Source organism: Dipodomys merriami, unplaced genomic scaffold (genome assembly GCF_024711535.1).
Source record: "Dipodomys merriami isolate MVZ:Mamm:240054 unplaced genomic scaffold, mDipMer1.0.p SCAF_1, whole genome shotgun sequence".
Classification (NCBI taxonomy): Eukaryota; Metazoa; Chordata; class Mammalia; order Rodentia; family Heteromyidae; genus Dipodomys; species Dipodomys merriami.
Genome location: NW_027202270.1, coordinates 11,701,657 through 11,725,933, shown reverse-complemented (window position 1 = coordinate 11,725,933; position 24,277 = coordinate 11,701,657). Strand labels below are relative to the sequence as shown.

The 24,277-nt window shown below is 38.2% G+C and overlaps 1 protein-coding gene across 6 annotated transcripts in view; it reads right to left on the bottom strand.

Moving 5' to 3' along the window:
• The window catches only part of Dock10 (dedicator of cytokinesis 10), a 204,911-nt gene that overhangs the window by 155,707 nt on the left and 24,927 nt on the right, over positions 1–24,277 (bottom strand). For 3 of the 6 annotated variants that reach the window (XM_070015928.1, XM_070015939.1, XM_070015933.1), the window contains exon 1: positions 13,670–13,844. The exons of the other annotated variants lie outside the window; for them this stretch is intronic. In XM_070015928.1, the coding sequence (XP_069872029.1) occupies positions 13,670–13,753 (84 nt within the window). In that variant the 5' untranslated portion in view covers positions 13,754–13,844. Of the gene's footprint in view, positions 1–13,669; positions 13,845–24,277 lie in introns of those variants that run through there. 6 annotated transcript variants of the gene reach the window in all.

The following is a 24,277-nucleotide window of genomic DNA, read 5'->3' as shown; positions in this document are numbered from 1 at the left end:
GATTACCCTGAATTGAATTGGATTTTTATAGTGCTCTTTAGTGTTCCTGTCTCTCTAGTGAGTAATGGGTTTCATTAGCCATTCTGGAGTGGTTCTGAATGGGAAAAGGCACCACCAGTACCTGTTACTGTGCAGCAGGGGGATGTTGCACCACAGTGGTAATGCTCTATTCTTCTCAGTGAGTATTAAGAGATTTGTTTGATCTAGTTCCCTCTATCACCAGCTTGCTTCCAAATCAACTTCACAGCAAAAGAATGGACTCCTGTCAGAGGAACAATTCACTTTCTTCCCCTGTAATTATTCCCTGTAATTATTTCTCATGGTATGCCAACATGATGTCTAGGCCTTGGAGTGCTAAAGTTGCCATCTTGGTAACAATCCAGCCTACCAGGACCATTCTATTGGTTTGAAGCAACCAGACGGTCCTACCTTAACTGAGGATTCTAACTCTAAGAACCTGCTGAGATCTTAATTACTTTTCATCATTATACTTCAAAATCAAATGGATGAAAAAATAATCTAAGAGAATAAGCCTTAGAGAATGTCATCTTAAAAATTCACATGATTTAATTGTGTGCCAGTGTCTCAGGCCTATAAACATAGCTACTCAGGAGGTGAAGATCTGAGGATTGTGATTCAAAACCCAGGCAGGAAAGTTCGTGAGACTTTTATCTCCAATTAACCAGCAGAAAACCGGAAATGGTACTGTGGCTTAACGTGGTAGAGCACTGGCCTTGAGCGCAAAAGCTCAGAGACTGTGCCTAGGCCCTGAGTTCAAGCCCCACAACCAACAAGAAAAAAAAGCACATGATTATGTTACCAATCTAGTCTTTTAAAAAGAATAGAAGTACGATGAGCTCAAAAAATTAATCTGATCTAGCTATGCTTTAGGAAACCCCCAGGTATGAGGGAGTATGGCCATAAACTTACTATGTTAAGATGTAACAGGAAATTATCCTTTAGAAAGAGCCAGAATGCCTAGCCTTCCAGTCCTGACCAGCATGGGCTACACAACCACCAAAATTCCTGAGCCTCAGGTCCATTTCTATAAAATGGGTTAATAGATGTGAACTTCTTGGATTAAATGAGGTAGTCATTCACGACAGAATACCAAATCTATAGCTCACTTCCTAAGTGTTACATGGATAAAAGGCAGTGGGTTGTGAGCTTTTTTTAATCATGGACTGAAAGCACCTATAATGTAAGCTGAATGTGTGTGAAGAGCAAACAGGGACTAAAAGATATTTGGAATGATTAAGTTTATATCCTTCTTGGAGATCAAGATTTCCCATTCTATGATTCTTCCTTGCATCATACCCAACAAATGCATCTCTGGTGCAAGATGTATATAAACAACAATGTCATTATCTTTGTAATAAAATAAAAAAAAATCCAGCAAACATGGCCACCTTGATCTGAGAGAGAAAATAAAGGTAGGCAAGTCAATGGAGGCTATACCCAATACCCAAAGAGTAAACATATCAAACTAGTAATACTGTATGTATGAACAAAACTAAATAAATGACAGGAAACTAGGAAGGAGGTACAAGAAAGGGCAACGCAGAGGGAGAATTTGATCTGAGTACATTACATGCATGTATGGTAATAGCACAATGAAACCCCTTTGTATCGTATTTGCTAACACTCTCTTTACAAAAGAAAACTTTAAGGCACTATTGATTGACCTAACAAATATTTTGATTTCTAAAAGAAGGAAAGTGACAGAATGGAGAAATCTTAATACTCGGAAGAGTCTCACCAAGGGCATTAAGATTAGGCGATGAGCTGGAGTGGATCATGGAATAATTGTGCAGAATCCACCATGAACTTATTGAATTCTTCTCTAAGGAGGTAAAGTTAACTCGAAATGTTTGCATGCAATTGGGTTTGGGGTGAAAATCTAAGGAAGGTGAGAAGTCTGTGATCATTCAAGATAGCAAGCATTGTTACAGAGGGAAAGACCAAGAGAAGGCACTAACTTAAAGGGCACGAAGCTGAAGGTCATCTTGACCATGGTTCTAGATTCACATATATTATGACATTAGAGTTCAAATACAGACTACTTAGATCTCAAAAGGCTGGTGGTATGCCAGAAGGGTATAGCTAGATAAAAATTAGGAGACAATGATAACCATAAGGGGTGTTTAAGAAATTATAATACATCAATCCTATGAAACAATGAAGACCCATTAAAGTGTTTTGTTTTGTTTTTGTTAAGACAGACATGGTGGGACATGCCTATAATACCAGCACTCACTTTGGAGTCTGAAGCAGGAGGCTCACAAATACCAGACCAGCCTGAACAACATAGCTTGACCGTGTCTCAAAACAAACAAACAATAACAAAAATCTGTGCTTTTAAAATTTATAATAAGAAACATGCTTATATTGCTTATATATATCACTTGTAAAGCAGAATAACTGGATAAGATTTAATATTTTAGTGAGTGATCAGAAACAGAGATCCATGAACTGAGTCATTACACTTGGATTGTCCTACAGTCTTTAGGATCTTTTCCATTCTGACTCTTGTGCAATCTTCAATTTTTTTAAATCATGGACATATACTGCTTTTATCCTGGTTGGAAATGAACTTGTTTCTCAAAGCTAGCATGCCTTTATGGCAGCATTAGGAAATTATTTTATTTTTTTAAAAATTGTTTACTCTTTGAAAACCACCAGAGAGGGAACCTAGAAATATCACAGTGGGACTTCACATAGAAATTCAACCACTAACAGAGTCAAGTAATTAAAAAAATAATACATAAAACTCTAGGGAAAGTGGATGAAGGAAAATAATTACAGATTAGAAATGTGGTTCTAGAATCTAATATCAGCAAAACAGAGAAGTGTAATTAGCAATTCAGTAACTATTTTTAGCTTTTTAAGGAGCCATGCACATCTGGCATGTTATTTAAACACCTGCCTGCAATATCCATTATTAGAAGTGGGAAGTGTAGCATCTTTAATCATGAGCCATGTGACCTGGCATGGTTTACATCATCAGCAAGGTTAATCTGAGTGGGTTAGGGCCATGTTGGTTTAAACATCAAGGCAAGGACATACTTGAAAGTGGTAACAAAATGTTAGACACTTACAGCTTTTTAAAAAAGAAAACTGAAAATGTCCTACTTAAAAATTTACACCAAAAGACAAGTCAAATTAAGCAGGTCATCACACAAACTACACTAGATCCTGCATGTACCAGGAACTATTGTTCTCACATGCTTTTCTATTCAGCACTCAACATTTAGGTATTTCTTTTTTGCTTTTCCTTTCTTTTTATTATTATCTTAAAGTAGATGCACAAAGGAGTTGACATTTCACATATATCTTGATCAGTGTCACGCCTTTCAACATTCTCACCCTTCCTCTCCCCACCTACTTCTTCCCTCATTCTTCTTACACATTGGATTTTTGACTCCTCTTCATTTTCTTTTTGTTTTGTTTTTTCTTTTTTTGGTCGGTCGTGGGGCTTGAACTCTGGGCTTGGGTGCTGCCCCTCAGCTCTTCAGCTCAAGGCGAGCACTCTACCACTTGAGCCACAGCACCACTTCCGGTTTTCTGGTGGTTTATTGGAGATAGGAGTCTCATGGTCTTTCCTGCCTGGGCTGGCTTTGAACCACAATCTTCAGATCTCAGCCTCCTGAGTAGCTAGGATTACAGGCGTGAGCCACAGGCGCCCGGCTCCTCTTCATTTTCTACCCCTTGACCCCACTTCACCTCTTTCAAGTACTCATTTTTTGGTGTTTTATTTTGCTGAACTTTGATTTTGGCTTTCCAAGGAATCATACTTTTTGAGATCTCCCTTGAATCTACCATATTTCAGTTAATGCATGTGTATACATTTGCATATGTTTCTACCATAATTATTATAAACATTTTGGTCAAGTTAAAGTGGGTGATTATACAAAAAAAGTACTGAAATAAAAAGGGGCAACTTTTCCTCTGTACATCTCCTAATTCAAGTCAAGCTACCCTCCCCCTACAGAAAAAAGGAAGATGATTTACTAATTATCCACACCAGCAATGAAAATTGTTTTGAAACTCTTCCCTTTGGTTTTCCTTGAGAAACTACCTGGACAATATTTTCATGCATATCCAAAGAGAAAAGATGGGTTTTAGGATTGGTTTGGTATTAAACTCACATGGCTTTGCAAATGGAAATAGAGAAAAATCAATGTTGTACATATTGGGAATTTTTTCTGTAACTCTAACTTACACAAATACAAATGCTCTTGACCTTTTTAGGAAAGAGGTTGATGGAATTAAGAAGAGAAAACAATCCCTATTGCAAATTCCTCCTCTTTGTGGACTACATTTTTGAGCTCTAAATTCTGGGTAATTAGGGAGCTGAGCCCCTGTGACTCATTATGAGGGTCACTCTAATTCTGTTGACCTGAACTAATTATTCTTGGTTCTCCTTTTCAAAGAATCTGGTCTTTCCCAGAAACATTATGTGGAGTATTCTCCCTCTCTTAAGGAAATCTGTGATCTTTCCATGACATGCAATGCATCCTGGGATGCTACTGGGGACACACTTTTCTTCCATCTGCCGCCCCCTCTCTTTTTGTAGATATCTGAATCTTTATTCTACTTTCAATATTCATGATACTATTTATACTGTTTCAGCACACAGAACTATTCATCTTGGTCAATGACACCAACAAAATAGATATTTACTTTCTGATCAATAGACTAAGTTCACTTAGAGCAAAATATGCCAATTGTTTAAAAATTCACTTCATATCTAGGCATGGAAACAAGCAAATAGCTCACAGTGGTGATCTACAAGGTCCTTAGAGAGACTCAAAAAAAGAATTCCAATCTTGAGATCTCCAAAGCAATTTGAAAGTAATGCAGCTGTTAACTAAGTTCAATGCTATTAAAAGAATGGATCGAATTTCTTGGAAAGTATAAAAGCTCTAACTGACACATGGATTCTTTAGACCCTAAATAATCCAGGACTCTTTGGCCTTAATGCATCTGGACTCAGCTCCTACACTATTTGCGTTGAAAACAAGTGAGAAGATTGGAGAGTCCACACAGCTGTATCCATAGCCACAGCTGTGTGCTGTGGTCGCGTGACAGATTCAATTCACCCTCTTCTTGGGAGAGTTTCACTGGACTATCGCTCAAAGGTCTGAGCGTTAGAAAACAAAACTAGCTTTTCTTAACCAAATAGGAAATGATTAAGTCAGTAATAAGCCATCTTATGCTGACTCTTCAACCTTCTCTCAGTCTTGGGCCACAGTTTCATAAAAATGGAAAAATACTAGCTAAATCAAAGCTATGAACAGTACAGCTGGGAAAATTCAGATTAAGCTGAGTTTGGAAACTGTTCCTTTGGTTGACAAAGCTGGATATGGATCACTGAAGCAATTAACCAGTAGCAACTCTAAGTAATTTTTTGAAAGTTAAATGTGGTAAAGTACAATGCCCTTGGAATTGAATTCTTGTTTACTTTTTAGGTACATCTGACTCTATATATCTCTTAGGAACCCATCCAAATGCCCAGAGTTTATGTAACAAAAAATAACAATAAAATAGTAGTTGATTTTCTTATGCTACATATAAAGAAGCACAAAATATACAAGAAGGTCTGAATCAAATTAAATTACATGTCTCATTTGGTTTTCTAGAAACACTTCGAAGATAATAAATATCATTAAAAATACATCACAACCCAATTACAAGGTTGCCTGACATCAAGGAAATTAATGCCTCAGAACAAAACTGCAGGGAACTTTAGATTAATTGATACAGGGTCTATGATAGGAGCTGCCACCATCACCAGGTTCCCATCTGGTACAGCTTCTGTAATTTGACTGTCACACAAACTTTAACTCCCAGGTCATATGGTGTGTGTGTGTGTGTGTGTGAGAGAGAGAGAGAGAGAGAGAGAGAGAGAGAGAGAGAGAGAGAGACAGAGAGAGAGAGAGAGAGAGAGAGAGAGAGAGAGAGAGAGAGAGAGAGAGAGATGTAAATACTTCTGCCAACAATAATATATCAAATTGTTAATAAATCTTCCTATAACAATAGCCTCTTCTTCTATGCCCATTTTTATTTGTGGCTACTTGAAATTGAGTATGTGCACAAGTGCACAATGAATACATTTTGTTGGCTTTTTGTTTGTTTGTTTGTTTTTAGTCTCTGTGATACTCATTGGATCTCCTTTTAGAAACTGCTTTTAATTCCATTTTGGGGAACTCCCCATAGTGAGATGAGCTGGACCAGTCTTGGTGGGTCTCCTTATTATAACAAAGAATCTAACAATTAGACATGGTGGCTTATACCTATAAATTTAACCACTCAGAAGTTGGAGACAGGAGGTGGATCAAGCTAGCCCAGGTAAAAGTTCTACCCTCTTAATCAAGCTTGGTGGTATGTACCATCATCCTGGTTAGGCTGAGATTGGAATGATCACGGTTCTAGGCTAACTTGGGCAAAAGTTTTCCAGACTCTATCTTAACTGAAGAAACTGGACTTGGTGGCACTTGCCTGCTATACCAGGTATGGTAGGAAGTATAAAACAGCAAGATCAAGATCCAGGGGAAAACAAAACACAAACACAAAACCCAGTCTCAAAATAACCAGTATATAAAAAAACAACAACCAGTTCCTGCCAAACAAACACAAGCCCCTCAGTTCAAAACCCCAGGACCACCAACAAAACCCAAAACAAAACATGGTCCTGATTTTCTGGGGCCAAAGTCATATCACCCCATTAAGCTATGTTCAACCCTCTCCTCCAGAACTCTGGATCTTGAGGAAAGATAGGCAAAATAGAGAAAAGGATCAGAAGCTAGTAATTTCTGGAACTGTACTCTCATAACACTGTCTAGTGTTTTCAGCTACCACAGTGACCCTTATTTCCTACAGCCAAGTGGCTGTAAGTTCACTCATGGTTCTATTCCATCCTGTCTCTTCATCCTGCTTTCTGTTTCTTTTTTTTGTCTCCTTTCTCCTTAACCTGAATAGTTTTCTAATATCTCTGACTGGAGAATTCTAATCTATAACACAATGAGTAGCATTGATGATAAGTCCAATATTTCTCAAGTTGTATTTATTTGGAATTGGGGGTGGGAGGTTTGCCAGTCTTGGGGCTTGAACTCAGGGCCTGGGTGCTATCTCTGAACCTCTTTGTGCTCAAGTCTAGCACACTATCACTTGAACTGCAGCACCACTTCTCGCTACTTCTGAGCAGTTTATTAGAGGTAAGAGTCTCACAGACTTTCCTGTCTGGGCTGGCTTCGAACTGTGATCCTCAGATCTCAGCCTCCTGAGTACCTAGGATTGCAGGGTGTGAGCCACCAGTGCTCAGCTGAATTGAGTGGTTTTACAGGACCCTTTTCACTTAATCACTTCTGTTTTTGAAATGCAGCTATTTAAAATGTGTGCCTTACTAAATAAATCCTAATGCATCCTAATGCCATGTAATTGTGCAAACATCATGCTAGTCACTTAAATACGTTTTTAGCTTTCCAAGCTAAAGAAGATTTAATTTCTAACTTTCAAGAACACTAACTCATTCAACTCTTCAGTCTCCTGAAATACCAGAACATCCAGAAGTTAAAAAAAGTAAGTTGATAATCATGTCTGTCTTTAGTGCTGACTGTGTCACATGCTATAATTGTGCTCTCCACACAAGATTCCTCACTGTGTTGGAAGTATGGAAGATGCCTTCAGTACATAATGGTCACCTGTAAGCCATACCTAATCTCAGATTCCTTTTCTTCATCTTGTCTTTTTTCATTGCAAGAATGATATTTGGTATACTTGTTATTTTAAAACAAAGCCATGCAGGTTTTCTCATAGAGATAATATTGTCACAAAAATTAATAATAATAGTAATAACAAGGCATCATTACTTAAAATAATTTATCCATAAATGTGAACAACTATTTTTCACTACTATTGTTATATACTAACAAGGATAAAAAATACTTAATGTTTTCTCTCTTTGAATATTTATAATAATCCTAGAAGTGATGATTACTGATGCTTTTTATTAATACACAAGGATAACTGGTTTCTAAGGATTTATGTAATCGATAAAGAGACTGATAAAACAACCCAGCTCAGTCTGAACTCTGTTATTCATTCCAATACATTCTTGGCAAAACATACGGCTTTGCAGGAATAGAAAACATTTTTTAAAATTGGGAACATTCTGGCAGAGTTATTATTTGGGCATACTGTGACTTTCACAGAGGAGAGCAATAGAAAGTGCTGGTACAAATCTCTGAGTCCCCCACCTCAAGGAAAAATGGTAGGACAGGAGACTAAATATACTTATGGGAGGTATGGAAGTGGAAGGAAAGGAAAGGAAAAGTATATTTAGCAACCATATAAAAGCTATTAATGATGGTGTCGGCATTCACATTGGAAATGACCACTGCCGAAGAGCAGGAAATAAAGATGTTAGGGCTATGGCTTCATTTCCTGTCACTTCTTTTTCTAACAGATGACCCACCTTGCTCAGCTAACTGTCTGTCTCCTGGCTTGACTCTTGCCCCTCCTTGAGGAAAGTGATGTCATTCTTCGTTACTGGGCAGGCACCCCACCCAAGTCAAGCTGAGGAGCAGCTTCCTGGCATCTGACCTAGCGGCTCTTTCTCACTACAAGCTCAAACTCAGTCCACTGATCTGTCTTCCCCTAGAGTTTTGGCTGGATAAAGTTCAATGCCCACTTCTCCCTTTCTGTGGTCTGCATTGAATTCAGAGCTTCTGGTTATTTCTCTTTCTTATCTTTCAATTTCAGTTCCTACTTTCCATCGTAATTATCCAGTTGTGTTCAACCCTGATTCAGTCTCATTCATCATTGCCCATCCTGTGCTTCCTTTCAGCTAATTAGTGCATTACACAATGTTTTCAATAGCCAACTTGTCTCAATGTTGGTATATAACAAAGAAGCATATATAACCAAGGAGGTAGATTGTTCATATTAACATGGAAATATAATGAAGAAAAATCTGACTCGATAGAAAATAGCACAATGTAATACACAATGGTGTATGCAGGAGACATGGTGAAGCCAATCAGATTAGATTCCTTGGTTATCATTTTCATTTTCATTTTAAAGTGCCAGTAGGCTATTATGAAAGAGGACAACTTTTACACATATTTAAAGTTTTTCAAATTCTTGGACATTCTGCAGAGTAATGATCCACAGGCTGATTGCAACTTTAAAATGACAAATCACAAATAGTTTCCAAAGTTTTGCGTTTTTTTTCAACTGTGCAGATGATTGATAACTCAAGCTAACCTTATACTTAATCTTTCTAAATTAGGATACGGAATTCAGGCAGGAAATTGGTGTTTTTTTTTTTTTTTTGTTGTTGTTGTTGTTGTTTTACTGACTTCCTATGTACCAGAGATAATATTAGAAAATTCTGGCTAAATAAATAAAAATACACAGAAAGTGTCAGTTAAAGAGAAAATTATCTATTATAGAACAGTAAACTTGGGGCTGGGAAGGTGGCTCAGTGGTAGAGCACTTGCCTTGCATGCATGAGGCCCTGGGTTCAATTCCTCAGCACCACATAAGAAAAAAGCTGGAAGTGGTGCTGTGGCTCAAGTGGTAGAGCACTAGCCTTGAGCTGAAGAGTTGAGGGACAGCACCCAGGCCCAGAGTTCAGGCCCCATGACTAGATCAAAAAAAAAAAAATAGAACAGTAAACTTCTTTCAAAGATTAGGGAAAGTGGCTCTACTTAGTGATCTAATAAGTTTTATCTTTCCTAAACTTTTCTCATAACACTGTCGTACCCTGTACATTGTATGTTGTCTAAAAATTAGATTACATTAATGAAGATACCAGTCAATACACTCAAAAATTGGATTTCCTAGGCAAACTTCCAAAACAATTAAAATTTTCAGCAGAGTGAATTACACAGCTTCAAACAGCATTTGAAGAAAACAGAACACACAAAACTGGCAATCTGGGTCAAAAGAAATTTAGACTACATACCCCTTAAGAACTTTCAGAATTCTCAATAAGCATTCTAGATTACCACATAATTAAATATTTTCTAAATTTTCTGGCATAAGAGCAAACAGTGACTGTTAAAAATTTAAAATCCACCTAATCACTACAAAATAGATAATCTTTGATAATATTATCCAACACTCATGATTCCTTTTTCAAAATGAAATATGATTATATCGATAACTTAAAAAATGTTTTATTTTCTGGTCTCATGTCCATCTATCACTTGGATTATTTCTAATCTATTAACATTTTAGGATGTTGGTTTAGGCTTTAGAAGGTGCTATGGGAGATATATGGAAAGTTCCATCTGGCTATTGGTGGGCTTTAGTTAAACTATTTTTTACATAGGGAAGAAAGAACATGGTGCTGATGAGGAAAATCCCAACAATACATAGAGGATCTGAGACCTTAGAGTTCAAAGCTTAATACAACCTGAAAATATATCTACCTAGTAAATTCTGTTACCCAAACAGCTTCCACAATGAAAGTATCACTTTTAGTTTTTAGTTATTCTTTAACGTGACATTAATTATTGCAGTCCCTGTACCCTTTATTGTGCCCTTGGAAATGAACCTATTTTACTTTGTTTGAATAATGCTTCTAAAAATAAGACTTTAAAAAACCTTTTTGTAGTATTCAAACCACGCTCAGAATGTATTGTATCAAATCTAATTCTAATGTGTAATCTTAAAACAGCATAGGTGTTTTTAACATTTTACCCAGGAGGAAACTCAAACACAAGAGATTTAAGTAACCTGCTTCCTGGCACATAGACTGTAGGTGAAGGTCAGGTAGAATGACCCAGAGACAACAGGCTCAAATGTCATGCTCTGATTCCTTGTTTCTCTTTCTTGGGTTCTGTTTCCCAAAATGGAAACCACATATTGGGATAACAGTGAAGGATGGATTGCACAGTCCTTTGCTCAATGAAGAGACACTCTGTTTAAGGAGATAGGCCTATCTCAGGAAGACCAAACGCAGGCAATTCTAGCAGAAATGTCCCCAGTGCCTTCCAAGGAAGAAAGCTAATCACTGTATGAATGATCTTAATTAAATTTGAATGCATTGCCACGGAATGCTGTGGGAAAACACTCTCTCCTCACTGGCTGCTTTTCCAGTTTTCAGCAGTAATACATTCAAATTCAATTACAATCATTCACAGAGTGATTAACTTCATTATCTGGTGAGACCTGGGGGACTGTCCTCTGGCCACCCGGGAGGTGTGGTGTACATAAGATAGATGTATCCTTCTCCTGTGAGGGGTCTCATTCCACAGACAAAAAGTCATAACGTAACCCCTCAGTTCTTTTAACTTCCATTGAGAGAAACACAGCAGGGAAATAATGAATTTTTGGATTTGTCTAAAAGGTTGACATAATCTCAAGTCAAACCGATTTGTGAAACAATTATACACTGACTGAAGGTAAAGACAGATGAAAGCTTTTAAAGAAGCAGTCAGGAAGATGAAACTGGGCTCATGTTTCTGGCCACTGGGGAGCAAAAACAGGTCTAGGACCCTGCATGTCCTGTTTGTGAAATGATTATAAAAACCCCGCTTAGCAGTGGGGAACTGGTGTTTCATTTCTGTAATCATCGTTATTTAGGAGGCTGAGATCTGAGATTGCAGTTTGAAGACAGCCCAGGCAGGAAGGTCCATGAGACTCTTAATCTCCAATAAACTGCTCAGAAAATGCCAGAGTGGGGCTGGGGCTCAAATGGTAGAATGCTGGTCTTGAGCACAAAGAGGCTCAGGGACAGCACCCAGGCCCTAAGTCTGAGCCCTAGCACTGGCAAAAAAACAAATAATCAAATAAATAAACCCAGGCTGACAACATTAACACAGGTTGCCACCCCAAATTCTACTTCCCTTATGAAATAACCAATTCCTCCCAGGTGTTAACTTCTAAAAAAGTAATTAATGCGTTCATACTTTCCCATTTTGCTAAAAGAATTATGATTTCCACAGCACTGTTTAAAGCCGATTTAAGACAGGAATTTCTATGTTTCTGTACATGTTCAAGCTCTCCATAAAACAGGATGCTGGATAGGCCAAGAAAGCCTGGTGTTTCAAACTCAATTCTAGTGTTCATGAGTTGTGTATTTTTTTTTTCAAGATTCTTAATCTGTTAAGCTTGCCTCTTTATTTGAGAACTACTGAAAATGGTAAACTGATATATTTATGTTGTGAGGTAAATAAAATTATAAGCATGTAGGAAATTATTTAGGAAATTGCTAGATATTTACATATTTACATACTTTCCAATATGTAAAAAATAAAGTGTAGTGCTTGATATCAAAGAACTTTTAAAAAAATCCCAGGCTATATCTCCTAGGAACAAGTTTGAGGGTTTAGTTGTATGTTCACACAGAAAATATGCACTACTGAACTAGACACTTAACAAGCAACAACCCAATACTAACCCAACAAGCCAAATCTCAAACAAATTCTGTTCCTACTAACTTACAACCAAATCATTGTAATAACAAAGAGACTCCTTATTAATTGGGTGAGGGTATATATTTTTCATGATGTTGGTCTAGTAAGGGAGCTTAGTGGGTATTCATTTATTTGATTATTCATGTTCACAAATAACGGTTCATAAATATTCCTTACATACATGTATATAAACACCTACACACACACATACACACACTTCTTACAAAGCAACTTCTGTTTATAGACTATCAGTGATTAACAAATAATTTTTTTAACCCCATGGGAAGTGGTTCTCAATCAGATGATCGCTGTCTGTGCTCAGAACACCTTTGGTAATATTTAGGGATGGTAAGAGCACTTAGTGAATAGAGCCCAGGGATGTTGCTAAATATGCTACAATGCACCAAAAAGAATTTTTAGACCCCAAAGGACAATGTTGTAGAGGTTAAGAAAGCCTACCCCAAAGAAATAAAGCCAATTTTAGACTACTCCAAACAAATTAGTCTTCCAAAATGAGATACACCCTATAATGTTGCTATAGTCATTTATTATCTAAGGTGGGTTTTCCCATTATAGACTGGTCACTGAAGAGCGTCAGCAATTGGCTTTACTATTCAACTCTGAGTAATTGCTCTGGATAGAAATCTAGAATTCTGTAGTATGTCCACGTTTCCAGAGCTCTCATTTCACTTGCATAAAGTAATAATGCAGAAACATTTTAAACAGTAAAAGTCCCTTTAACTTTCAAACCATACCAATGTGTATAATTTCCTTGCCTCTGTTCATCAATTACTTATTTTGCTTTTTCTTTCATACTTTGGATTATTTTTTCTCAGAATTGTGATGCAAATGAATGGTAGTAGATAAAAATAGAACAGCAACATATCCAAGTATGTCATCAACTATGGTCTTAAAGTAACTGTGTGCTTATGAAATATTTATGGAATAACTTCCATCAATCACAAGATGTAATATTAAGATAATTTTAGATCAATCTGAAATACAGTGATGTTCTAACAGCTTAACTCTTCTAGCAGTATTTTTCACAAGCTTATACATGTTTTGAAAACAACTCAATCCCCGAAATAAAGATGCAAATAAAAGAGGGTATTTTTGAACCAAGTGCAGTATTTTGTCTCCTATTTCTAATTGCCTAAGTTTGAAAAGCACTTTAAAACCAACCTTTTAAAAAAGAAAGTCCCAAAGGATGGAAAGCAAAATGTCAGTATTCAGATACCTACAGAACTGAACCTGTGGATTTCTTCTGGATTCACTCTCCTTACTGTCCGCCTCTTTTTCCAAAATTCCTTTCCTCGGAAGCTCATTGTATCGCTGTCATTTGAGTCAGACAGAAGTATTTTAAAAATATTGTCATTAGATCTTTCTTTTCTTCCTGAAGCTCCACCACGTTGAGCAAATTTCTCTCCTCTGATCAAAAAGGGAAATGCTCAGGCTATGTTAATATAACTCAACTGCAAGGGAAGGAAAACCATCAAGTTACCACTTCCGGTAAGGAGCTGCTACCAGCTGCTCCCCTACTGCTTTTGCACCCATAGTCTTTGTGGACACCTGTTTTCAAGCAAGACAAAAACCAAGTAAAAAAGCTTCATAAAACATGTGGTGGAAAAATCTTGCTCACCAAATCAAACTAGGCTTGAACCAGGGAGGTAATTTACTACAGGGCTTCATATCTCTCACTGAAAGAACCATCCAAACTTTGTAATTATGTCCTGATTCACAAGGTAAGCTGTGATGACAGGACTGAAGACAAAGAATCTTATTTAAATCATTTGCTTATACAAGTGATGACTAACTTAGTGGTCTCCCGAGATGATCACATAGGGTCCAAAGAGAAGATATTACAGTCCCATTTATATGGGTTACCTAAAAGAAACTACGTCTACTATTGAATATTACACCCGTAGACTCTGTAAGTCTTGATGTCAAATGGCTAAAAGAAGTGAAGTAGTTAACTGCTTCATCTCTAGGTCTTCATTCACTTTCTCTAGGCTACTGAAAAGTGCAACTCTCCCTTCCAGCTCACCTGAATGCTCTTTAATGTACTTTTTCTCTATAGCAGTTGGGAGCATGCTATACTACCACGTCATTTGCATATTTATTTTATTAGTTTTTTTAACCACTCCATGCTAGATAAGAATGGTCTGCCTCATTCGCTGTCTTCAGTAATTAGTCAGTGTCTGAGCTATATACTTTATAAATTAATATAGGAGAGCGGGATTGAGTTGAGTTTTACTTTTTACTAGGTGAGTGAGATAAGAAGTACTTCGAGACCACAAGTCTAGGGCATTCTCTTTCCCCACCCCCAGTCATTGGATTAGGCTGACGCTTACACTAGAGCCACTTATAGGTCTCTACTTTGTCATGTAGTTATTTTGCCAGATAAAAAGGTATTTTGGGGCTGGGCAGGTGGCTCAGTGGTAAAGCACTTGCCTTGCATGCATGAGGCCCTGGGTTCGATTCCTCAGCACCACATAAGCAAAAAGAAAAAAAGCCGGAAGTGGTGCTGTGACTCAAGTGGTAGAGCCCTAGCCTTGAGCTGAAGAGCTGAGGGACAGCGCCCAGGCCCAGAGTTCAGGCCCCATGACCGGACCCCCCCCCAAAAAAAAGGTATTTTGCCTTTGTTGAACATGGACATGGAGGTGGCTTCTTTAAAAAACTATCAGCAAAACATTGCGGTGTGTAAAATGGTAACCATGGGATGAACTATTGCATCAGCTTAATAATCAGGAAACTGAGGACTCCACATAGCAAAAGTTCTTTTGATCCATGTTCATTGGACATTTATTTCTATTAGGAGCCTTTGGTTTAAACCATCCATGAGCATGGATGTGATGAGATATGCAGGATTTTGAGATTTGATTTTTTTTCCTTACATGATATCATGGAAGTCTGCCTCTGGGACACCCGATCTCCTGTCTTATGTTTTTATGTCAGTGTCTGGGAAGTTGTTTTGGATCTGTGACACATTTGAGAATCCTGCAAAAGCTATAAACCCATGCATCAGGAAAATCTAAGTGCTCAGAGACTCCATGCGTGGCCAGAGATCATAAAGCTCTAAAGCCCACTTGAGGACTTCAGACACAAGGACCCTCAAATCCCTGACTTAAGGACTTAGAATACAGGCACAGTGCCTCATAACGAGCCCTTAATAATCTTGAGAAACTCCGAAGACACTTCATTTTCTAATTCTTGAATTCACTTTGTCTTCTATTCCTCTTCAGATGCCACAATTCTTTATACTAGAGCCTCTCCCATTCATTTTGCTAATGATGTATGCTTTGCATACATGGTATGCTTTGCATCATCAGGGCTAAGAAATCAATCCCCAGCACTGGGGGAAAAAGATTGATGCATTTCTACATTCCCTTGGTCATTGGTCACAGCTCCCTTAACTATTAGCAATGTCAGTCAGAGACTCAGAACTGCAAAGTAGGACACAATCCAATGGCTCAGCAAAGAGTGCTCATATGATGGTATTGCTGTGGGTTTCTGTTTCTAGGCCAAATCTATGTCTCCAGCATACTATTCTAACAATTTTCTTTTGTATACATGTTCAGAATCGTAACTAGGGAAATGAGCAAGAATCAGCAGGAAGATAAATCAGATAAAAGTTGTCCCATCGCAAAGAGTCACTGACAAGTTCACAAGAAAGGAAATTTTATACCCATCAATGATCAGAATTGATTTGTTGCTTTGTTGTGAGAAGCATGAAATATCTCTCCTAGTTTTAAGAAGCTGTGACACGAACAGGAGATTACTAGAGTTTAAAGGATCTTAGGAGAGCTCTATAGAAAAGGTAGATTTAAGAAAGGTATGTATCAAATAGGAAGAAATCTTCCAAGTAAGAAAACTAAGCATGGATGAGGCATCAAGGAAGAATGGCTAACAGGGACTGATTTTCCTTTTGTCAATTGTTCAGTTTTCCAGGCCTTATTTATTCGATAGGGATCATGTACTCACTATCTGACAGAGTTGATGTGAAGATTACCAAGGTGACACTTAGATATACTAATATATTGCCTTCCCTGATAATTGTAAGTACGACTATTAGTTATTATAAAGTTTAACACTCAGGCTAAAATGGAATATTAAGAAAAATATGGAAAATTCAGCTTGCCTATAGTCAAGAGTTAAACAGGTGCAATAGAAGCAATTGAAAATAGAAGCATGGGCCAATTCCTTTGTGGTCTTGAATACCAACATTAGGCATGTATCCACTGTAATCTGAAAGCTATGGAAGACTGCAGTGTGATCTGTTCTGCTATGGTTACTTTCTGAATGTTGGGAGAATGTTTAGGAAACTCACTTATTTTTTTCTATTCCAGTTTTGATTAATTTTTCCCCTCTGCCAGCCAGTGCATTCCCTGCACCGCTTCTCTCTCATGGAAAGAGATCAGACCATAGCATATCTGTAGGCTCAGCTCACCACTGCATTGTGGTGAAGCTGCAGCTACTTCCTCTTCTTCTGTGGTCTCTCCTGAGCCTGGGCCCCAGTCAGAAGTTCTTGTGAGGTTAGTAGCCCTCAGGCTGACTACTTCCTGTGAGAAAGGTCAACACAACTGCACAGCTCCGGACTGCGGATGGGAGGAGATACTGCTGAAGGAATTCAGATACAACAAAAACCTCATACTTCTAAACACAGGGCTTTCAGTGGACAATTTCTTGTAGAATGCACATATTTTTTCCCTGTCAGCAAAATTTTAATCAGTATTGATTTTCATATAAAATGTTCAGAAACTTAATGATCTGAAAAAGTGGCATGCAATATGGATCACATTGAGGAAGGATGGAAACACTCCAACCACAGAGGCAGACTTTGTGTGTGTGTGTGTGTGTGTGTGTGTGTGTGTGTGTGTGTGTGTGTGTGTGTGTGTGTGTGTGTGTGTGACATCCGTAATACTTGATAAATCAATGCCAATGAAATTGATGACCTTTGTGAATTTAGTGTCATTCCACAGATTCTGACACTTTGGTAAGATAGAACATGTCTATTTCCAATATTAGTTATTGATGTTCACTCTCAGATCATACACCATATTTTAAGCCAATAGGTTACAAGGAGCTAGAGAAGGGTGGAACTACTACAGGGTCAAGGAAGCTTGGATGAAGAGAAAAGCAGAGGATTGAGAGATGCAGAGTCACCCATGTGTTTAGATATCAGAATGAGGAACTCATTCAGAGAGCTGATGGGACCAGGTGGTATGAAAAGCAGAGCTCTTCAAAGGCCAATAACTGGTTCAAGGTGCAGCCAAACTCCAAGCTTATGGGAACCCAAGGAGCAGTGAATTTGAGCAGATCATACCAATCAGAGGGATTGAGCTGAGCTGAATGCTTGGGACAGAGTTAGGAATTCAGCATCCAGGATCTATGATGCATGCACTAGATGGACTAAAGATGGGCAGAGTGTGCCTCCATACGCAGTGTTAGATGTCCCTTCTTTCATATGACTTGGTGAGGGGTTTTGCATCATTCCTCGGAGTAGTATGTTTTGGTGAGTCCATGGCCCTGTTTTCCTTGATAGAGGTTTAATATACCAATGTGTCAGTATGTTTCTGATATAGTTTGGTGAATTCATAGATGGTACTACTTCATTTGCATAAGGTACTTAGCCGTCTGCCTCATGGGTCTTTGTGCTGAGGAGATGGTGAGTGTTTACCTGTACTAAGAAGATGTAGTAGACTCATTCTATCTCAACATTTGTGCTCAAAATTGAGCAAAACTGTTGTTTTATAAAATGGAGTCACTTAGGGGAAAACAGCCTCAAAGTACAGCCTATTTGCAACCCTGATGTTCTACAGATATCATGTGTCTTCAAAAAGTCATGTATACTTAAATATTTCTAACTGTAGCCTGGTGTGTTACTGAGAATGGGACATCTCCAAGTGACCTACATTCTTCTTACAAAGACCATACTCTAATCACATTCCCTTTCTTACATCCAAGGAGGCCAGGATGTAACAATGGCGATTATAATGACAAAAGTGCTATGGCTCTAGCAGTGTTAATGGGTTCATGTTTCATACTAGTACATACATCTAGATTGCTAGTGCTGTTCAAAAATCCATGCAGCTCATTCTTCATGTAGAATGAATATGGTGGTCTTTTTTCCTAATTAAAAAAAACAAAACAAAACCACATTTTTTTGTGTCTGTCATGGAGCCTGAACTCTGGCTCTGGGCCTAGGTGCTGTCCCTGAGCTCTTCAGCTCATGGGTAGTACGCTACCACTTGAGCCACAGCACCACTTCCAGGTTTTTCTGCTTATATGGCCAATCAACACATTTTAAGTCATAATATTTCTCCATCATTTCAACAAGACTGAAAGGCCTTCTGAGTTGAAGTAGATAATTTCTTCCACCAATGATTGGATGAAGACACAAAATACAGCTTTAGCTATGTGAAGCTGATGACCTCTGAATTGAGCTTTTACATTAAAAAATATTTATTTTTTTTTCCAGTCTTGGGGCTTGAACTCAGGACTTGGGCATTGTTCTTGAGCTTTTTTGCCCCAGGTCAGCACTCATGAGCACAGCGCCACTTCTGGCCTTTTCTGTTTATGAAGTAGTGAGGAACTGAAACCAGGGCTTCATGCATGCTAGGAAAGCACTGTACCACTAAGCCGCATTCCCACCCCTGATATTTCATCAGTTAGAAACTATTGTCTAATGGTGTTTTCCAATTGAGATAGCAGTATCTTCTCAGCTTGGGAGCTTGGATTCCACTCTGCATTCTCATTGCTGGCCAATGAGAAACATCAGAGTTCTTTCTTTGAAAATAGAACAAGCACCTAATATTGCCCTTCTGCCATCATTCCTACTGCTAATTACCATGCTTTCAATATGAGTGTCATCTATTGTTTAATAATTACCCTGAAAAAATAGCACTTTGTACACACATTTCATAAGACAAAACTCTGTGAAGTTCTAAAGGAAAATTGGTTAATTTATGGAATAACAGCATCATGGATACATTATTCAGTGGTGGTCTTTAACAGTAGCAGTTGTGTTTTTACAGAGAATAATAAAACATTCTTACCTATACAATTTTGATGAGGAAAAAAAACTAGTGAATGACACATTCTCAGAATGCATGCTACCATGTTTTCAGACCAACAATGGCTGTTAGTGAATCAGACCATTAGTTTAGGCACAATCTCTGCAACCCAGTCCCACCCCAAAATGATTTCTTTAATGACACTGTAATGTATTTTGAGACTTCTACCAGAAAGCAGCAAAGCTAATTCAATCATTTGATTTAAGCATTAATGCCTCACATTGTAGAAATTAGTGACTAACCCCTAGGTCTTAGCTTTCAATCAAGAGTTTCTTTGTGTTTTACAGAACATTAATTGTTGCAGTTGCCTTATTTAGCTGTGTATACTTCAGTAAATTCGTGACTCTTTGATGTGTGGTAGTTTCAAGTATCTAATTAAAGAAGAAATTAACCTCTTGCTATCTGTTCTGTCCCTTATCATGTAAATAAGAAGCACTGAAAAACAGAGAAACAAGGCAAGTTCTATTAAGGGTGTCATACTTATTTAGTCTGGCATATGTGAAGGGAGAAGTTGTAGAGAGTCTTGGGCTCTGTCCAGTATTTCCTATGTCTGTCCTAGCACCAAGTTTTACAGTATATGTAAGAACTGCACAGAAAATTGCACAAAGCAAACTATGGATTATCTGCCCTATTATCTGGGTTTACATTAAATGTCTTGGTGATTGTCATTAAAGACAGTACCCAGATAAAGTTTTTTATTTATGCTAAGCACTTATGTGTAGAAAACAATTTTCCTAGTGTGCGTTCTAACATGTGGAATCAGCCAACCAAGCCAAATCATGCCACACATTCAGGTAAGCAAGGAGAAATCTCTTGAGTAAAGGCAGCAATGAAAATCTTTCCCTTCTATCTGTCCCACCCACTTCTGATTTCTCTTCCATTTCTTTGCTTGTATCTTTATAAATCTGGTCACTCTTGCCATGTATCTCATTCAATCATTTCATGAATTAAATTGTTTGAAACTTTTTCACTGACATTTCAGATGGAGGACTACACTAAGCTGAATGCTTAGTAACAACCTTGGATGTATATTACAAAAGATATTACAATAGATACCTACTCTCCATCAACAGCTCTGATCCATCTCATCAGTAACAATCAACAACCTCTTCACTCACTGCCCCTATAAGGTCTCCAGGAAGCAAACTGGCCCAGATGTCCCTTTCCTTGGCATCTAAATACAGTGTTTGATGGATGGCTTTCCCGGCCAGTGATCTGGCATATATGTGTTGGATGTTTCTTTTTAGACTTCCTTTAACACCTTTCAGAAAACGACATGACCTGCTTGGGAGGATCTCCTGTTTGTTGAGCTTGTAGTTAATGTCTCCTTTAGAATGTAGCTAAGAATCCTTCATCTCTACCTTAGCCTATGAGCCCAAGTTTTCTGTTTATCTATGGCAATGCACCTATCACTTGCCTGGAATATATAAAGCCATTATATATCTTCAGTAACTTTAGAATATCTTGGAAGAGGCAAGCAGGACACCTAGGTAAAACTCTTAGAAGAAGAACAAGATTCATATTTGCAGCATATAGCTGGTTTGGGCAGCTATAAGAACACCACTTGAGGGGCTGGGAAGGTGGCTCAGTGGTAGAGTGCTTGCTTCAAATGCATGAGGTCTTGGGTTTGATTCCTCAGCACCACATAAGCAGAAAAAAGCCAGAAGTGGTGCTAGTGGTAGAGCGCTAGCCTTGAGCTGAAGAACTGAGGGACAGCACCCAGGCCAAGAGTTCAGGCCCCATGACCGACAAAACAAACAAACAGAAAAAGAACACCACTTAAGACAGATTGCATTTCATTCCTGGTCTTCTCACTTACTTGCTGGGGAAGGGGAGGGAGACTTCTTGAGACAAGTAACCCTGTCCATTGAGGCTAACTGCCACACCTGTCTTGTCATATGCTGTGAAATTTAATAAAAGAATACTTGTAGAACACTTACTGGAGTGTGCAGAACACAATGAAAAGCTCAATATGGTTAGCTCTGAGCTTACGAGGCAAATTCTTTTGAGAGTGTGGTCTTTAGCTGGGAACCTACATGTGTGTTTATGGGTCCTAGATATTTGTGCTCTGAGCATTAGAAGAAAGAGGAGCAAGGGCACATAAAGAGCTTTGGAAGTAGCAGTGAAAGAGTTAGGCCATGCCAGAAGTGCCGGGAGTGGTCAGATGACCATTTGGTCTGGGTGGAACAGGGGGGTAAAGAGACCCCCCCTGTGTGCCTGACCCCTTCCCGAGCTGACCTCTGTGCTCAGAGCATCTCACAACACTGATCATTTCATTTTCAAATCTTCACTGTGCAAAACTACAAAAGGTTCCAATTATCCCATTTCTATCATTTCCCTTCATCCCCCACAAAAGATGCCCATGCCAAGGAAGTTAAGAAAGCCATGTTTTAACCAATATCATATGCTGTTTTATCTTTTCATGGTTCCTTTTCTGCCTAAATAGGACTGTAAATTCCCAGAGCAATAAACAGTGTGGTTTGTATGTCTCAACTGTACTGGGTTTTCTACTGGCATGTGGCAAATACCAACATTGTAATTACTGATTGGACGTTGCGAGCAGGAGAAAAGGGCATTGTGCTTTCTTTTTCTCTGTCTTCCTCTTGGTTCTTTCCACAACTTTCCAAAGCTACTGAAAGGTACTGACAAGTACTGAAAATACTGACAAAGGGACATTTAATCTGACTTTGTTCTTTTTTGCTAGGATGTCACAGATCGAGAAGGAGATCTGCTACTGAGGTCTCATCAAAAAAAATCATTGGCAGCATTTAAAATTGGCATTCTTCTTGCTTTGGTTGGCACTAAAGGATGCATTTTCAGAAACTAGCCTGAATTTGTGTTCTTATGTTTCAGTGTCCAGAGTTACCAAGTAGAGTCTGGTATTGACTTTTAGGAAGAGTGTACCAGTGGGCAGAGCATTCAAAGGCAATGTAAAATCGAGCGTTTGTCTAGTCATTGATGGACTGAAAAGCCATAGACAAAATGGTAACCTCTTTGGAGAGCTCTGTCCTAAAGCCTTATTCATCTTTAATATTCTATGTTTTAGTGCTTTTAAATAAAACAACTTGTATCATCTATTTTCAGAAAATAAATCAATGGCTGGAAAAAAAAAAGCAAATTTTTGCTTTTGGTTCTTAATCTCAAGTGACATTTGAAAAAGAAAGGTATTTTCCAAATAGAAACCTGCCCTCTCCACCACACTTATTCGACATGCTGTCCCCTAAAAGACGCTAAGTGCTCCTTATCCCTTTTCTGAATTAGGTTTCATTTTAAAAATAAATAGCTGGATCTTCTCACTACACGACATTTCCCTGAACAAGGTTTTCAAACAGAGTATTACATTTTGGGTCAGGTGCTTGTGGTTCACGCCTATAATCCTAGCTACTCAGGGCTGAGATCTGAGGATCATGGTTTTATGTTACCGAGAGCAAGAAAGTCTGTGGACTTTTATCTCCAATTAAACCACCAGAAAACCAGAATTGGTGTTGTAATTCCAAGTGGTAGAGTGCTACCCTTGAGTTAAAAGGTTCAGGGACAATGCTCAAGCCTATAAAAGCTTCAGGGACAATGCTCAGGCCGAGTTCAAGCCCTATGACTGGCAAAGGAAAAAAAAGGAAATAAAAAAAACAATTTTGGCATTGTATTCAGACTCATGAATTTATTATATTTATTATATTATCTTGTTAAAGTCAAAATACAGTTTTTTAAGTGTCATTACTTTTGCTTTGAATGTAGCTGCAGAATAAAATTGGAGAGCTCAAATAGTTTATTTAGAAATTATTTAGAAAGACTAAGTCAAAGTCTAACAAAATAAGCATCCAAGAGTGGCAACTTGAGGGATGGAGTAGGGGAAAAGGAAAAGAGTAGAAAATGAAGGAAAGAGTGGGGAAAACAAAGGCAAGAATTCATTGCATATGCTCAGAGTTAACAAAAGTAAGGGGAGGGGCGGGTCGAAGGAGAATGAGATTGTTGAAGGGGTGACACAGATCAAGATGTAGTGTACTCATAAACTACTTTGTTAACTAACCCCTCCCTAGTTCAACTACTTAAAGATAATAAAAAGAAATAAATAGATAAATAAATAAATGCCAACATTGGGAAGTCCATCCTTTAAAAAAAAAATCTGACGTTCCATTCTGTTCTTTGAATTGATTTCATGTTGCCCACTACCAAAATTTAGTTCTTACATGCAAGTCTGAGTTTCTAACCTGCTGAAGGAGAAAGGAAGGGCTGAGGTAGGTGTGATAGACAGCGTCTGTCTATGATTGAGATACTTGTACACTGATCTTCCTGTAGGCTATACAGCTCCTTTATCTCCTGATCTTTTAGGCCACAACAAACAAGATGGCCAGACTCCTACTGACATTCTCTTTTCTGAATTTTGGAATAACATGGAGACCAAAAACAAACCCAAACCCAAATAATGCATCAAACATAATTTATATCAAAGACAGTGCCCTCAATCCTGTGGGTTGTCATTGCTGTCCTTGGGTTCTGATCCTTCCTCTAATTCACAAAGCCTGCCCATCAGCTCTTTCTGGGCTACATACCTTCCCTTGCTCTTTACTGCCCTAGATGAGTACAGATATGTGTTTGGGATAATTAGAATGATAAAAATAAACTTCTTTGCCTTTACAGGACCCAAAAGAGAGTCTTTAACAAATGCTATGATGAGAAGTTGGCATTAGAAACACAGAAAACCAACCCAATAAACATCTCATTCTTTTCTTTCAAACATCTTCTAAAAATTAAAAAAAAAAATAACACAAAGCTCTT